The following is an 18891-nucleotide window of genomic DNA, read 5'->3' as shown; positions in this document are numbered from 1 at the left end:
TTTTAAGATAGTCCTTCTAACAATGATAGCTCTAGCAAATACACTCAATTAGCAATGATATTTTAAGAAAGACAATACCCATTTATTACAAATAACTAACTTAATTTTTTTTTAAACTTGGATCATTTTGTTCCTAGAGAGACTAAAATATATGATTTGAAACTTAAGAAACCAAAACTAAAATGATAACAAATTTAAGGGATTAAAGGTTATATTAATTCGTTTAATTTTATCGTTTTCTTGAATAGGTCCCTTTCCTTCGATTTGTTCCTCGTTCCTTCGATCGGCTAGCATTGACATGAACAAAGAATAGCAGCATGAACGCAGAGCCTTTGTTGAGATCGATCAACGTTTAAGATTCTTAATAACGAAAATAGAAGATTAAACTTCCGATTTCATTTGTCCGCGTTGCTTATGGAGAACTACAAAGATCGTTAACATTTTGATACCATCCTCTGTTGTCAATATAAGACGATAATAGCAAGTGACTAATTTGAAAAAAATTAATAACTTAATTATAGTTTCTGTTATATGATTTCTTTGCAATATTTATACGTACTATTAAATTATATATCAATTTATAAATTGAATCAGTTAGATTAGAAAAATAATAATAAATATAAATATTTAAAGCGTTTTATTTATTTTTTTTAATTTTTAAATTAATCAACTGATTTTTTTACACTTGTCAACTATGTGGAGATAGTAATTCGAAATACGACTAAGCAATAGCCCAGTCTACCTGGTAAAATGGGGGACCATGGTAGTCAAATTGAGTTGGGTTAAGTTTGCCCAGGCTTAATCTTTATGGCTGGGATAACGATTGGCAGCAAAGAATTGGTTTTGCATTATAGGAAGTAAAGGTCGAATCATATTTAGAATTACTTATAAATATATCTTATGTAAATTGAAACAAAACTTCTCTCAGATATTTATCTTATTAATCATAAATCACGATTAAAAAGTTACTTATAAGTCATTCTAAACAGGCCATAAATAAATGAATTTTATATCATAAAACATGAAAAATATTTAAAAAGTGCTTTCTTTTTTCGATGACAATTTAAAAAATGCTTCTAAGAGGTGCCCAAATCATTAATCAGTGCTTAAATTTCTTTATGGCTCCATTTGGTTCACAGATGAAATGAAGATGAAAACAGAAATAAATTAAATTTAATGTATGTTTGGCATGATAGGAAAAATGGGTGAAAATTATTTTAGGCATGTCATTTAAATTAATTAGGGTTTCAGTTCGGCCACATGGGAGGAAGAATGCATGATCACATGAGAGCTTTTTGAAGGATGTTTTCACACTGCACGGATACAGTCGGTTTCAAAAGTAAATAAAATACTAGCTCCGATCTTTAATATAAGACCTTGTTTGACTTTTATTTTGGTTCTACATATAAGATCCCAATCCACTTTATCTCTCATATTTATATTTTTTTTTCCAAAGTAGCCATTCTAATAATGATAGTTCTAGTCAATACACTTGATTAGTAAAAATATTTTAGGAAAGACAACACCTATTTAAGACAAATAACTAACTCAACTTGCTTCCTTAATCTCCTCAAATTAGTCAACTGGCTCTTATAATTAGAATCGGAGGTGGTAGTAATTTTTATTGTTTTCTTTAATTTTCTGCGCTAGTTGTGATTTTAACAAAAAAATGCTGGTGCAAGCCATCTTGCAAATTACAAAAGCCTAACACCACAATAACTTATTTACCTAAATGTCATTACATGCACCCTCTACATCAATTCCTTTACAACCAATATAAAAAAACCTGTTATAAACAGCCCTTTTGTACTAATGTTATGACAAATTTAACATTAACAACATAAAATTATAAGTCTAAGGTCACTAATAATTAGATAATTAATACTCTTTTGGTTTTAAATATAAGATCTATTTTATAGTGTAATTTATACTATAAAATGGATTTAATATTTACGATTAGAGAGAGTAATAATGAGCGGGGCTGTCAACAGTGCCTAAAAATTTTAACTAAAATGATAGTCAAGTTTTAAAGATGAACTTACTGTTTGGTCTAAGGAAGGAGAGGAAAGGTCAGGCATTTAATTATATCTTGTCTAGGCTAGTTAGAAAGGATAGGGAAAAGAAGAATTTTAATAATACTTTACTTGGATGGAAAGGGAACAGCCACATCTTTGTCTTATATTCATGTGATATAGTAAGAAGGATAATTTGAAAAAATTTAAACAAACATTAGGGCATGACCAAAAAAACCCACCCTTCCAGATCCATCCATCTTGGAGAGAAGGGGAGGAAAAATTCCCCTCATAGAATATGAGAAAATATATATTAATGATAAGTTTTTTAAGAACAATAATCAATTTCTGACAAAAACAAAAGAAGAACAATAATCAATTATAAAGAGGTATATTTGCCTAGGATTAGAGCTTGCACCCTCCTCTTGTAAATGCAAGAGATTTATGATGTTATTATACCATCAGGCCACTAGGAATTTAATAATAATTAGGTCTTCATATAATTTCTAATTGCAAATTGTAAAGAAATGGTTGAAATCTATGTAAGACTGCAAATAAAAGAGTGTTAGTTGTAAATAATTATTGAGACCTAAATTAAATTGGTCTTTTTCTGACCCAATAGTTACTAAACTCTATCCCTTTATTAATGGTCCCAAATTGTAATTCAGGGTGATGATTTTTTTTTTTTTTTTTGGGCAAAATGTCAATTTCTCGCCCAGAATCCTACTTTAAGATATAAAATGTACATTATTTTAAATTGCATGGGTGCTAGACATTGTACAACCTGTGGAGGCATTTCATTCCTGTTGTTGATTCCTCGCTGAGGGAGAAAGCCATCCCGGATAGGAGTCAATCCTCACCACTATCAATACCGCTTCCAGTAATGGCTTCAGCTTCACTAATCAATTCGTTGACCTCTCCCTGCAAAACCGATCCTTTCCGAGCTTCTGCCACAACTCCCTATCGGTCGGGCAGCAGCACATGGCTCAGGCTTGGATTCGGCACTCGTTATCGGAGTGCAAGCCAAGGGGCCACTTCACCTTTCTTCGTTACCTGCAAAGCCGTGTCTGTGAAGCCGCAAGCGGAGATCGAGGCTCTCAACATTGCTGAAGATGTTACCCAGGTCACATAACAGGGCATTTGATTCTGGATTTGCGAATATTTCATTCTTAATTTATTTGCTTTCGCTTTATCTTTTGCAGATTGTCATTTTTGTTTGATGGCCGTTTATTGAAATTTCAGCTAACTAGTATCTATTGCAGATTTTGATAATCCAACAGGCCTAACTAGTATGTTTTTAGAAAATGGAAATCAAGAAAAATTTAATCCTCTGTTTGATGTTTGTGTTTTGCTCTGGCACAGCTTATAGGAAAAACTCCAATGGTGTATCTGAATAATATTGTCAAGGGTTCATTGGCAAATATTGCTGCCAAGCTTGAGATCATGGAGCCGTGTTGCAGTGTCAAGGACAGGTAGGAGGATGAATGTTTTCAATTCAAGCTCGTAAGATATATTTGTAGCTTGCATGTTTACATTATCCGCAACCTTTTTTTTTATTTTTTGGGTCAATAATATCGGTAACCTTAGGGTAACATGATATTATAAAATTTCACTCCTCTCTTTATCACATGGATGGGACTTGTTTTACAGTAAGTTTTAAGCATCAAAATATTAACGATAGCTCTAGGTTAACTACAAGGTAATGAAAGCTTATAAATCATGTATGAGATTGACGCTAATATTTTATGAGCCTGACATCTTGATGATGATTACATGAATTATGCATATTTGAGGCTGAATCAATCTCTAGGCTCTGTTTGATATTATCGAGGGAAATGTAATCCCTTTCCATGGAACAATAATTGACACATGCAATACATATCATTTCCACCTTATATGTACTCAACACTAACTATTTTTTTCTATTATTTTTTTCCATCTGCTTGCATGATAAATTTTTCATGTACAGAGTTATCTTTTCATTGCATTCCCTTTTATTTCATTTTTTTTTTTTTTGGTTTCAAATGGGTCATAATTTGTTTTTTTGGGGGGAAAATATCTGAATTTTGTTTACAGGATAGGATATAGTATGATAAATGATGCTGAGCAGAGAGGAGCAATAACGCCTGGGAAGGTAACTTATAACAGATAACACTTGTTGTTGCTATTATTATTATTATTCATAGAGGATAAATCATTCGTGTCCGTTTCAAGGAGATCATGCTTGCCTTTACCTGGAGTATAGTATGTTCTTAATTGCCACAGAAATTGGGAGTCTCTAATGTTTCCAGTAATTAGCCCTTATGTGAGTCTAATTTTCGGAGTTTATATATTAACAATGAATCTAGTGATCTCTTGACACATGGCACGCTGATATATTTACTGATTCTGAAAATGCTTAAAATTAATCTCGTCTTTGAAATGTTGGCTTGCTAAACTCTTAGCTTAGGATGCAATAATGAAATCTATTTGCCTTGATTGTTTACTGCATCAATATGCGAATGCATAGTAGTTTCTTTCGGAAAGAAACTGTGGCATTCTAGTGAGACTTTTAATACTTTTCTTGTAAATGAGCTGTAAAATACTACAATTGTTGTTTCAACAATTTCCTTTGCTAAGGTTTTTGTCATTCTAAGATCACTTGTTTCTCCCGTGAATTCTAGAGTATTTTGGTGGAACCTACTAGTGGGAACACAGGAATTGGTCTTGCATTTATTGCAGCTTCAAAAGGATATAAGCTCATTTTGACCATGCCTGCGTCAATGAGCTTAGAAAGACGAGTTCTTTTAAAAGCATTTGGAGCTGAGCTTGTTTTGACAGATTCTTCAAAGGGCATGAAAGGAGCAGTTCAGAAAGCTGAAGAAATTTTACAGAGTACACCCAATGCATACATGCTTCAACAATTTGACAATCCATCTAATCCTAAGGTCTCTGTTACTGCTCACTCTTTATCTGCCCAACACGACTCCTTTGTTTCTAGGAAGCTTTTGTGATAGTAGGATGTTCTATTTGCTGGAATGATGACCAATGCTTTGTACTTTCTTGATATTTGGTTATACTTTTACTTATCTTCAGTTGGAACAGGAAACTTCCCGCAATATCAAAAGTCTAGAATAATGAAGATTCTAATTAAGTACAAGTGGAATATAAATATAAATGTTTTGCTATTGTTTGATAGCACTATTGAGGAACCTTTTTACTGTGGTTTAGGTGGTATTAGTTTCATAATAATGAAAATGTGAATAATTTGTTGTGGCCTTGGGATTTTGTTGAGAACTATGTTTTGGACTTTTGACAAATGTGTTACATGACGTATGGAGCTTGAATGGGGGCTTAGAGTTGACTACAAAGTTGTAGAAGTGGAAAATATACATCTTGAGAATTACTCCTTCTATTCCTTTTTATAAGCTACAATTTTTTCAATGGGTTTGTTCCTTTTTATAAGCTACACTTTGGAGATGTCTAAACATTTAATGCTTTTTTTTTTCTTTTCATTTTCTCCCTCAATTAATTACATTTCTCCCTTATCTCTTTTCTCCACTCATTCTCTCTCGTCTCTTTTTCCATTCATTCTCTCCCCGATCAACCTTTTCCATAAATAGGGGTATTTTGGGAACATAAGTTATATTTGTTACATATTTATTGCCTTTAACCAACTTTTTGATCTACACAATTCAGTCATTTGTCTTATAAAAAGAAACGGAGGGAGTACATTTCTTTAAAGTTAGGTCATTAGCCGCTAGACACAATAAAAATGGACAAGGGCCTCAGGTGATGTTAAAACTCTAAGATGAAATTTGTTGATCTTCATTATGTTTAGTCTAATTCATGACAAACTCCATGCCATATCTTGAGAGTGTTAGCATGCTGAACTTGTGTGTGTTCTGATGTATCATTGTGGATTCAACTGTGCAGATACACTATGAGACAACCGGCCCTGAAATATGGGAAGATACAAGAGGGAAAGTGGATATCTTGGTTGCAGGAATTGGAACTGGTGGAACCATTTCTGGAGCTGGCCAATTCCTAAAACAGCAAAATCCCAAAATACAAGTAACTCTTTCTCACTGGCATTATTAAACCTCATGCAACTTTTAACATCAATCAATGTAATGACCTGGAGTTAAGGTTTGTAAAGTACTTAGTGTCGTATCTGTCTCTTAGCATACGATGTCATGTATTGTCACTAGCAGGAATAGTATATTTGAGGAAGTTTTTTTCTATTGGGTTTCATTATGAATTTTCTTCCATGCGGACAGGTTATTGGTGTAGAGCCTTTAGAAAGCAACATCCTTTCAGGTGGAAAACCAGGTTAGCAGATAAGAAATTTCTGTGCACTCTAAGTCCAGTATATTTCTTTTTAAATTTTCCTTAAATTGAATGTATCTTTTTTTTTTCCCCAACTAAACTACAGGACCTCATAAGATTCAGGGAATTGGGGCTGGATTTGTGCCCAGGAATTTGAATCAAGATGTGCTTGATGAAGTTATAGAGGTCATTTTGATGCTTCCCCTTCGACATTTCTCTTATTTGTGTTATTGACTAAATTATCAACCGACAATTATTTAAGCTTGATGACTTGAATATAGTGGAGTTTAAACATTCTGCTTGCTTCTGTTCTGCGAAATTTTTGAGTAACATCTGTGTTATTACTGATACAATCCTTGCTGACTTGTTTGGTCATTGACAAATTGGGTTAGAGATGATAATCTTCGTGGTATTGATCTGCTTATGGGCAATGATCAGTTGCATTGGCATTGAGTGAGAATGAAAATATCATTATGGTATTTCACTGCCACCATCTAGTGTGACAAGCAGTAGCTTAATTTTGTATCTGCCATAACTGCACGCTTTAAGTTGAGTTGTATAATGTGATCCAATGGTGCTTGCCTTGTCAAGTTGATGGTCTGTAGGTACTTGCTCTGTAATCTTTTCTTGACTCTACACTAGAGGTCTTAAATTTTACTGGTTTGCACAGAACTGAGTTCTTCTTCTAAATAGAAATTGATTAATGGGTTTCATAAAAAGTGCATATGTGTAAGTTCAAAAAGGGTAAATTTTTATCCAAATGCCAAACCTTCACAGCGCAAGAACAGTGGTTTAATGTACTGATGTTTTCAGACATCTTCCATGATTCTTTTTGATTATTTATTAGCTCCAGGCGTTCCTGTTGCTTCTGTTGAGTTCAGATTTTTTGAATTAATCCTATTCTGAACATGCATTAATAAAAATTTATTCTTGGTTTTGATTAGTCTGATGTGTCAACCTTTATTCTTGAAAGTTTTGCTAATACTCTTTTGGTCCTAAATGTAAGACTCATTTTGTAGCATAAATTACATTATAAAATGGGTCTTACATTTAGAACGGAGTGAATATTATAATTTGCAAACAATGGTGGTGCATTCATGTCCAACTCATAGTTATAGCTCTAGCATATAAGATATTTCATGGACAAGCCTGAAGTATGGAATGTTGCCGTTCACATTTAGTTTTTGTGATTGATTTACCACAATAAATGTGAAATCTTGTGACGCAGAAAACTAGTGAGTATGCTGCTATGCCTCTGCTTGCGATGTATTATTGTGAGATCCCTTAGGATGCAGGCAAATATTGGCTTATGCTCACAAAGCCTTGTGAGATATCCTAATCCTGATATACCAAGGAATGCAATGACCAAATCCTTTCAAATCTAATAGTGGTCTGAAGCTGGTTTTGAATAAGGGTATAAAAGTTCTTGAGAATCTGGAACTTTTGATTTCTCCTTCAAAAGATAAGTCCATTTCACCCTAGAATAGTCAAACCATTTAGTACCATTTATATTGTAAATCTTTGGGGGGCCCCAAATATCACCGTGAACAAGCGACAAAAGTTTAGTGGAGGCATGTTCATGAGCAAGATAGATGCCTTAGTATACCATGACAATCAACATATCTGGGATCCTTATTGAATAAACAAGGATACAATTTTCTCATGCAGTTAGGTTAGGATGGCCCCACCTAGAATGCCATAAAATTGAATCACTAGAAATAGGGGGCAAAAAAAAAATTATTCTTCTTCAACCCTTTATTCTTGATCATATAAAAACCAACTTGCTCCTTAGCATTATTAATCATCCCTGGTTTTCAAGTCCTGAACATTACACCCATGGTCAGTGAATATAACTTCATGTTTTAGATCTTTTCTTGAATTTCTGACAGATGCAAGGCTGGATGCCAAATTCAGCATCTGAAGCACTTTCTCCAGAATCAATGCATTACTTAATGTCACCCAACCCGCACGAACAACTTTGGAGGGTTTCCCAATTGTCAGAGTGATCTTATATCCTTCAGTACAAGGTTTCAAATTCTCAAGGAGTGAAGAATTACCTGTCTTATGATTGGAGGCTCTAGAGTATACTACCCAAACATTACCTTCATTTGTTTTTGAGAGTGCCTTGCTTTGGCTATTTGTGCTGGCAATGAGACCATTTCTAGTTTTCCCCTTAGGAGTCATCTGAAGCTGATTCTTAAACCTCTGTTGCAGCATCAGAATCTTTTCGAGTGTGGAAGACATGGACTTTTCTTTTGACTGAGCTACAATGGTGTTACTGTTCTTTCCTTTCACATTGGGTGGATTGCCAGGCAACTACTAGGTTTCTTGTGTGGGCAGGTTTCTGGCAATGGTCACTTCCATAGCTTGCCGCTTTTCTTCTATTTAGAGTCAAGATTGTGGGGACCTGTAGATACAAGAGTCATGGATTCGGTGTTACTAGAAGCTTGATCACCAGAAACCAACTTCTTCCTGGTTTCTTCTTGTCTAACGGCAGAGAAGACTTCCAAGATTTGGTAGAATATTGTGGTTAGGCTGATTTCATGTGTGTGTGTGTTATATTGTAAATATAGATATTTTATTTGATATTTGGTTAATCGTAAGAGAGGAAATATTAGGTCAATTGGTAAAGCAACATAGCCTGCATAGGCATTTATTTTCTCTGATTCTGCTCTTTCCAAGGGATTCTAATTCCCTTTGTGTATATCACGATGTAAACCACTGTTGATCATTAAGAGAAGTAGACAGCCTCAGTTCTCCAAATATTCATGTTCACGATCCATCCAGTCATTATAAGAGGAATTGTTGAATTTCAAGTGGTGAGGGCTTGAAACACTTGAAGGAAGACCCAAGGACCTCAATGAAAAAATATTTTTATTGCTCACTCAAAATATAATTTACCCTATATACACTTGACTTTTCAACATGGAAAAAAAACGTGATAGAGGTTAAAAGGTTTGAGGATAAAATAATATCTTTAAGAGTAATTGTTGAAAAAGATACTATCAATATCCTTAGTGCCTATACACCTCAGGTTGGGACAGAGGCACACCTTAAAGATAAGTTCTGGGAAGATATGGAGGGGTTGGTTCAAAGCATACCACTCGAAGAAAAAAATTTTATCGGTGGAGATCTTAATGGACATGTCGGTAAGGAAGCAGGACAATCCAGCGGGGCTCATGGTGGTTTTGGTTTTGAGGAGTTTAATAGTGGAAGACAATCTATTCTCGACTTTTCTCTTGTATATAATCTCAAGATTGTCAACACGTGTTTTAGAAAGCAAGAGGAGCATTTAATCACGTACAAAAATGGTGCCTCAAAATCACAGATTGATTTCTTTTTGGTTAAGAATCCTGACAGAAGACTGTGTACTAATTACAAAGTGATTCCGGGAGGTGGGGTGACTGCTCAACATGGAATACTTATTCTTGATGTATGTTTTAAGAGTACCAGGCAAAAGTACCATCAAGTGGTAAAACCCAGGGTTAAGTGGTGGCAATTAAAGGGTGAGAAACGGGAGTTATTCAAAAGGACCCCTTTGGAGGAAGGGATTTGGGAGTTGCAGGGAAATGCAAACATGATGTGGGAAGAGATAGCTACAAGGGTTCGTTTAGTAGTTAAAGCAATTTTGGGAGAATGCAAAGGTCCTGGTTAGAGAGATAAGGAGACTTGGTGGTGGGATAAGAGTGTGCAAGAGAAAGTCAGACAGAAAAGAGATTGTTTTAAAGCTATACATTTGCACAATAGTGTAGAAAACCGGAAAAAGTATCAGTTGGCTAAAAAAGAGACGAAGAGAGTAGTGAACAAAGCACGTACTAAAGCTTATGAGGAGTTTTATCAGGAGTTAGAACAAAGACGGGAGAAAGAAATGTTTACAAGATTGCGAAGCAAAGGAAAGGAAAAAGAGAGATTTGGACAAGTAAAGTGTATAAATGATGAAGACAATAAAGTGCTAGTTACTGATTGTGATATTAAGGACAGATAGGAGGCTTACTTTTACAAGTTGTTTAATGAGGGAAGTAATTATACAACTCAAGACTTACAGGACTTGCTAATTAATGAAAATGATCGGAATTTGGCTTTTTACCGCAGGATTTGTATCGGAGAGGTTAGGGTAGCTCTTAAGAAAATGGACAATGGTAAAGCCGTTAGGCCTGATGGTATCCTATTGAAGTTTGGAAATGTTTGGGCAATGAGGGTGAGGTGTGACTAACCAAGCTTTTTAATGAAATTTTACTCTCTAAAAATATGTTGGATGATTGGAGGAGAAGCATTTTAGTTCCTATTTACAAGAATAAAGGAGACATTCAAAACTGTGGAAGTTACAAAGGGATAAAACTTATGAGTCATACAATGAAGTTGTGGGAAAAAGTGATGGAATATAGGTTGAGGCTGGATACTTCTATTTCGGAAAACCAGTTTGGATTTATGCAAGGGAGATCCACATCAGAAGAAATCTATTTACTAAAGGGGTTAATAGAAAGATATAGGAGTAAAAGAAGGGATTTACATATGGTTTTTATTGACCTGGAAAAGGCTTATGATCATGTGCCAAGAGAAGTAATGTGGAAGGCTTTGGAAAAGAAAGGTGTACGGGTCGTTTATATCAAAGCCATACAAGATATGTATGAGGGGGTAACTACTAGTGTAGGAATGCCTGGAGGTGAGACAGAGGATTTTCCTATTAAGATTGGCCTACATCAAGGATTTTCTTTGAGTTCATACTTGTTTAACATTGTTCTGGATGTTCTAATTGAACCTATTCAAGAAAAAATCCCTAAGTCCATGCTCTTCGTGGATGACATAGTTCTCATGGCGGAATCAAAAGAAGAGATTAACACTAGATTGGAGTTATGGAGAAGGACTTTGGAGTCGAAAGGTTTCTGTTAAAGCAGGAACAAAACATAATATATGCATTGTAATCTTGGGTGGAGGCAAAGCAATAGGGATTTGGAGGTGAAGATGGGAGATTATCATTTCTCAAGTATCAAAGTTTAAATACCTAGGATCTATTATACATGAGGATGGGGAAATTGATTAAGACGTTTCTCATAGAATACAAGCTGGCTGGTTAAAATGGAGGAAAGCTACTGGAGTTATTTGCGATAAGAAGGTACTTGAGAAGCATAAAGGAAAATTTTATCGGACTGCTATAAGACCAGCTATATCGTATGGTAGTGAATGTTGGGCAATAAAGGGAAAACAAGAGCACAAAGTCAGGGTAGCAGAAATGAGGATGTTGAGATGGATGTGTGAACAAGAAAAGATAGGATTCGAAATGAAAATATCAGGGCCAGAGTTGGTGTGCCACCTATCCAAGAGAAAATGATGGAAAATCGCTTAAGATGATTTGGACATGTGCAGAGAAGGCTATTAGAGGCTCCGGTGAGAAAGGTAGATCAGACAATATGGAGTCCCATAAAAAGGGGCAGAGGAAGACCCAGAAGAACGCTTAATGATCATTGAATGAGACCTCCTAGTCAATAACATCTAAGGACTGGGTTGTTGACAGAGCAAGATGGCGTCGTATGATTCATATAGCCGACCCCACCTAGTGGGATAAAGCTTGTTGTTGTTGTTGTACACTTGACTTTTCAACTCTTCCCTCATATACCCTCTGACACCCTCACCTTACTCATATCACACACTCTTATTTCTCGTGTTCTCCATGGCACACTCCAACTAAAGCATAAGACATACAAAGTCAGTCAAACTAGGATCTATAATTTTCTTGACTTTTTTTCATCCTCTTCCTTTTTTTTTTTTCAATCACCACATAACAACTCTTTGTAATATTCTAGACTTTTATCCTATTTTATTTTACAGCCAACGTTAATTGCTTAATTTTCTATAAAAGATTACCATGAAAAAAAATGTTCTAGAGAGTTGGTGACTTTTAACAAGAATTGAGTCGTAGCAAAATTTTATATATTCACTTCTCCTTCTTGATCTTGTAGCTTGTAACATTGACAGGGCATGACCATTTATGGTTCTCATAAATCCAAGTGCTGCCTATGGCATATAAGAATGATGGAGTACTAAGCTGATGTTCATGTCCCTTGCTTGAGGACGTGTAACAGTCCTCCAATGTGCAAGATAGCAGATTTATTTTTCAACAATAAGAATGACCCTCTTGCAGCTTCGCAAAGCTCACGTAAGAGGTGTAGAAAATATCAATGGTAATGGCATTGGTGAGCCATGCTTGCACCATGCTATTGTAGCGCGTATGAGATAGTCATGCTTGCCTTTATCCTTCTCAAACAGCTTGATGCTGGAAAAGAGGACCATTTGAAGATAGTTTTGCCCATTTAATTGATGAGCTGTAATGATGATCGGGGATGGGTCAGTTGGTACTGGTGGGAGTAACCGAGTAAGGCTTGAGTTCTTGGCAGTAGATGGAGACGAGATTCTGTTGAGGAGCTGTGTCCCTCTTGGTTGGCCACTGGAATTTAGAGCATACTTGAATTTGATTATTTGTGGATCATATTCTTCGCTCTGATGCCATTGGCAACTACATGACCCGAAAGGAACCTGCGAGTATGCTGCTAAGCTTCCACTAGTGATGTGTTATTGAGAGGTCCTATAGGTTACAGCTGTATGTTGGCTTGTGATCACAAAGCCGTATGAGATATCCTAATCCCGGTGGGGGAGGACTAAATCCGATGAAATCTAAATCTAAATCCAAATCTAAATTGAGATAACAGCATCATTCAAATTTAAAGAAAATAACAGTACATTATGGAGAATAAAAATAAAAGCAATTGAGTCCATGGAGAAACGTGGGGATGATCTGCAAAAATAAGCATGTGCTATGTCTAAAGCATGATTACAGCTTATCATCCCATAACCTTTATCAAACCCTGGCTTACTGTTTTTGTGTTATCACTGATTACCAGAAGGGAAGGTCTAAATTAATGTTTTATTTTAAACCCAAATTCTCAATTGCTATGCTACATCTAAAGCTGTCGTTTTTGGGCCAAATTTATATGATCTAGTATTAGGACAACCAGGATAAATACTGCATGCCGATATCTTCTGTCTATACTCCTTACTTAATTTTCCAGTCTTGTGAAGTTGGCAGATATCAAGTGATGAAGCTGTTGAAACCGCAAAGCAATTAGCACTTCACGAAGGCTTGTTGGTTAGTTCTTGGGTTTGCCTTTTCAAGTGTTTGTATAATTGAGTTCCTTTGAATTCTTTGAATTCTTTGAATTCTTTGAATTCTTTCCATATATCCATGCACTTACATGATACAGCTAGAGTTGCTTAAAATGGTGACACGTTTTATAAAAGAAAAAAAAAATTATGTCCAATAGGAATGACCTAGGAATTAAATATTAGTTGCAATAAGTTAGTCTTTTTTTCACCACCAATCTTCTTCTGGTATTTTTTCAAAAGTGTGGTCAAACTGTCAAATTGACCCACCTCTGGCACTCTTGCATCTGTTGTTAGTTGTGGCACCGAGTCAGGTGATCCATCCACTCCCAGTTAGAAAGGAAATAATTTTTTTTTTTTTCTCTTAGCTTGTATAACTTTCTCTTTGAATCTTACCTCGGCAATGGCGCAAATTTAGAGTTTATACACACACACACAGACACATACATCTACTGTATGCTTTGGCTCTTACATGTACCTTAACTGGATATCAGGTAGGAATTTCTTCTGGAGCTGCTGCGGCGGCAGCCTTGAAGGTTGGAAAGAGACCTGAAAATGCTGGAAAGCTTATCGCGGTATGCCCTCTTAAATGCACCTTAACGGATATAAGCAGATGGACCTAAGTTTTGCCCTATTTTTTATTTGTTTTGCAAAGCACTCAAACTATTAATTGTATGCAGGTTGTATTCCCAAGCTTTGGGGAAAGATATTTGTCTTCTGTTCTTTTCCAGTCAATTCGAGAAGAATGTGAGAAAATGGAGCCTGAGCCATGATACAACTTAGAATTTTACCCTTCTCATACATTCTCCTTTGCCATCCTAAAAATGCGTAGGAGATAATAATTTGACATGCGATTGTCCATATCATGTCATCTTTTTGTTAACAAAATGGTTAGAAAAACAGTACCCCGATGTTAAGGCGTGTCTAATGCCCTGTTCTTGTAATTTGGTAACATGAGCTTGCTCATGTGCCTTCAATGCCTTTTGATATGCTTGAGTGGAATGAGGGAGCGATGAACTTGTTCCTGAGATATGAGAGGAGATGAAGTGTCTGAAACATTGAATAATTCTGTTGTGTTCTTCCTTTCGACCTCTCCTGTCTAAACGTTAACTACTGTTTATCCACTATATATTCAGCAGATTCAAGCTGGCCGTGCTCTTGGAGTTTATTTCCTGGACAAGGCTCCCCTTGTCAATTTTCTCCAACTTAACTGATGGATGGCTGTGCCTGTCTTTTGTGTTTTTGTTTTCCTTTTCCTTTTGGGTGAAAGCCAGTTACATTTAGCCGATCAAATGCGTCAATACCGTTTTGATTATTTACGGCCTTCATCAAGCTAACATTCCGTTTGGACGAGGAAGAAATGGTGAGAGAGAAAAAGTGGGAGAAAAATGAGATACGGTGTCCATCCTATTTTGCTTTCAAATTTCCTCTGCATAAGGGGTGAGATTTTGGAGACGAAATACTTTTTCCACCCCTACCCTCACTCGCAGGGGCCCGCCCAACATCTCTCCGTGTTCTCTATCAAAGTCTTCCATCTCTGAAACACTTCGTCTTCTCAGCGCCTCCGACCCACATTTGTCGATGTCATCATTAGACCAGTAAGACCATCGGGCCATCTCGTCATTTGGGCATTTCCATTGTTAGCGGAATTGTGGCTCAAAGACGCCAAAAGATAGGACATCGATAGTTTCAAATCATTCTTATAATCTGGCAATCTTTGGTCAAAATATGGGGCTCTGATACAGTTTTTGATCATTAATATCTGTTTTTAATATAAAAGTTAGTTAACTAATTTGAGTAGATTAAGTAAATTAGTTAAGTTAGTTATTTGTAATAAATAGATATCGTCTCTCTTAAAATATCAAGTGTATTGACTAGAGTTATCATTATTATAAAGACTATTCTAAAAATAAATAAATAAATATGAGAGATAAAATGGATTAAGATTTTATATTTAAGACTAAAATAAAAATCAAATAAACTCTTATATTAAGAACTAAAGATCATCAAATGGGACTGGATCGGAATGTCTTGCCAAGGACTTTTTTCTTCTTCTTCTTACTGCCTCTTCCCTAACTCTGTCTCTCTCATTCTCTTCTCTCTTCTCTCTCAATTCTTTCCATTTCTATTTCGGCTTTGGATTTTGCTGCATCACTCAAAATCAATTCGACTCTTATTCCCTTAAAATGCATCTTCATGGAGTTAATCGACCTCAATATTTTTTCATGTTTCGGCCTTGGATGCTGCACATAACGATTTGCATATGACATAATTTTGAACTTTCCTTAAACAACAATAAAATAGGTCCTATTAATCATGTGTATCATGTGCCCGTTGGTCTGTTCCTATATAAATTGGCTATACCATTCGATATCTTTCACTTTCTGAAAACGAAAACATGGCTGAAGTAAACCAGCGAGGCCTCACTCCTTTAGAATTATATGAAACAAAAATAAAGAAAAGCACATCAGTTCAGTTTAAGAAGATATTTATTCATTAGTTAGTGATTATTAATTATTAATAAATAATACTCTTCCGGTTAAGATTTAATTAACTAATTTGAGTAAATTAAGAATGTTAGTTAAATTAATTAATATAATATATTTTTAAAACACTTTGAACATCTTCTTTAATTTCTTCCTTCCCTCTCCTACTTGATTATTATCAAGGAAATATCAATAAGGTTAATTTAAACAAAGATAAACATGCAAAATAGGTATTATATATAGGACTAACATTAACTGTTAAATTAAGTCTTACATTAAGGACTGGAAGAATATATTATACTAGTAGGTGGGGGGGGAACTTGTCCAGCTGACTAATACTGTGTTACTTACAATCTTTAATATAAAAACTAATTAAAAATTAAATTTAGATCTAAATATAAGACTCAGAGGGTGTTTGGTTGACACCAAATCATGATTTGGAGAATAACTTTTAAAAAATAGATTTCGATAATAGATTTTACAAGAATAGATTTTATGAAAAAAAGTGATTTTGATAAAATGAAAATATTTCAGTAATTGTTATAATAATCATTTTTCTATATAAATTACTTAAAAAAACATAAGTTAATATTACAATTATAGAAAAATATATTTTAATTTATATTTTTGTTTGAAATAATAAATTGTATATAAAAAATATAATTAATTAATATTACCTCTTGTCCTTAATATAAGAGCTAATTAGATATTCAATTTGATTCTGATTATAAGATCCCAGTCTACTTTATCTTTCATATTTATCTATTTTTCAATCACAAACCATGGTTTTATATCTTCAAAAGCAAAAAAATTTCACTTTATAAAAAACCATAGTTTTAGACCGCAAACCATGGTTTTCAATTCAAAAATAATTTTGTAAAAAATCATGATGTTTGGTTACATTTTTCCAAACCATGGTTTTTAATCAAAAAATGATTTTACAAAAAATTGACATGTTTGGATGGTTGGATCCTCAAACCATGGTTTTGCCTCCCAAACTATGGTTTTGCTTGTTACCCAAACATCATGATTTTTGACAAAATTTTGAATTGAAAACCATGGTTTGCGGTCTAACACTATGGTTTTTTATAAAGTGAAATTTTTTTGCTTTTGAAGATATAAAACCATGGTTTGTGATTAAAAAATAAATAAATATAAAAGATAAAATAGATTGTGATCTTATATTCAAACATGTTTGGATGATAAAGTAGATTGGTTTATAATCAAAAAATGATTTTACAAAAAATTGACATGTTTGGATGGTTGGATCCTCAAACCATGGTTTTACCTCCCAAATTATGGTTTTGCTTGTTACCCAAATAGGCCCTCAATCTACTTTATTTTTTTTTCCTCAAAATATCCCTATTGATTGTAAGATATTTTTACCAAAAGATAATTTTCATCATCCGATATACACGATTGAAGACGATAATTAAAGAGATTAACACATATTTGTGATAAATAACCAATTTAACCAATTTTTTTAATACTTTTAAATTAGTTATCTAATTTTTATATTAAATAAAGAAGGTAATTATAATATTATACTTTGAAGATATATGAAAATTTTTTGATGCATTTTTTTTATTTTTTCCTTAATAATTGTATATCTCTTACATTTCCTTACCCCATATTTCTTGCATTTTTTAATTCCACTTATTCTCTCTCGTTGTTTTTCTTATTTATTCTCTCTCATCCACTTTGTTTTTTAAATAAGCGTATATTTTTTTTAAAAAAAGTAAATATATTGCTTGCATGTTTGTTATCTTCAAAATTTTTTTAACTAATTTCTTAATCTATATAATGGAGTAATTTGTAGATTACAGAAAGGAAAGAGGAAATACTGTGAATGAAGCGTCATCGTCATCAATATTAAATACTAACATAAAATTTAAAATAAAGATTTTACTTTTACATTTAAAAAATAAATTTCACATCGTTTTTTGAGTGAATAATTTTTTTACAAATTTAAAATCGTTCAGGCAGTGAGCAATCACTGATAAAACATTTTAGCATTTACTTTCGTGATCCTATTTATAAGTCACTTTTAATACATTTCATATAAATTAAGAAAAATTTTAAATTTTATTAATTTTTATTTAAAATTTAATAACTTTCTAACTTTAATCTTATTTAATATATATTATATATTATATAAACAAAGGTAGCGTAATAATAAAAGAAGAATAAAACCATACATCTATATTAAAAATTTCCCTCGATACTCTATAAATAAGATCAAAAAATATCTTCTCTCTGTCAACAGGACTAGAGGAGTATTTCTCACCATCCATTAATTTACAAATTCTTCCCCAGTCAACATGAATCAAAGCAAGTTTAAAGATCAGAAACAATCTTTCGCCAACAAAAATTAGAGGGGAAGCAGTGCGGAGGAGGAGGGATGATAGATCGTCACTGTTGAAAGACTGGATGAGGAGGGATGAATCAACGCAAAGATTTGGATGATAGATCATTGTTGCTTCGCAAACCAGATTTGTGTTGACAATGAACTTGGTCGTTGCTCCGAATGAAGTCACCTATGTAGACAATGAACCAGATATGCAATGAGCATCTCAAATACGTGAACGCCGAGGTCAACGGATGATGTCGTCCATGTCACTAGGGAGTGCGTCAAATGTCGGTAGTGGTGATGTTGGCCGGAGACAATCAGAGGGGAGCGTCAGATGTGTGGATAATTTTTATCTATAAAGTAAAAATAAGCACTGAATTACTATATCTTGGGAAGTACAAACTCTGATGCCACACCCAAAATGGTTTAGGGTTGGAACGAATTAAGATTTACGCACAAATAGCTCATATTGAGAATGGCTTCCACTCTGCCTCAGCTCTGACAGCTTAAATGATCATTATCGTGCTTTTCTTGCAATGAAAAAAACAAGCTCAAGAGTTTCACCAAATTTTGATTCAAG

At 34.3% G+C, this 18891-nt stretch overlaps 1 protein-coding gene across 1 annotated transcript; it reads left to right on the top strand.

The window, feature by feature from the left end:
• The first annotated feature begins 2791 nt into the window (after positions 1 to 2791).
• Positions 2792 to 14643, top strand: LOC114736443 (cysteine synthase). Its single transcript, XM_028924266.1, has 10 exons — positions 2792 to 3135; positions 3375 to 3484; positions 4089 to 4146; positions 4676 to 4939; positions 5928 to 6065; positions 6272 to 6323; positions 6427 to 6506; positions 13402 to 13461; positions 13970 to 14050; positions 14156 to 14643. The coding sequence occupies exons 1-10, from the start codon at positions 2896 to 2898 to the stop codon at positions 14246 to 14248; spliced, it is 1176 nt and encodes a 391-aa protein (XP_028780099.1). The 5' UTR covers positions 2792 to 2895; the 3' UTR covers positions 14249 to 14643.
• The last annotated feature ends 4248 nt before the right edge of the window (positions 14644 to 18891 follow it).

Source organism: Neltuma alba, unplaced genomic scaffold (assembly GCF_004799145.2).
Source record: "Neltuma alba isolate B1F8T4 unplaced genomic scaffold, ASM479914v2 tig00013336_pilon, whole genome shotgun sequence".
Classification (NCBI taxonomy): domain Eukaryota; kingdom Viridiplantae; phylum Streptophyta; class Magnoliopsida; order Fabales; family Fabaceae; genus Neltuma; species Neltuma alba.
This window is presented reverse-complemented; position numbering and strand designations above follow the sequence as displayed.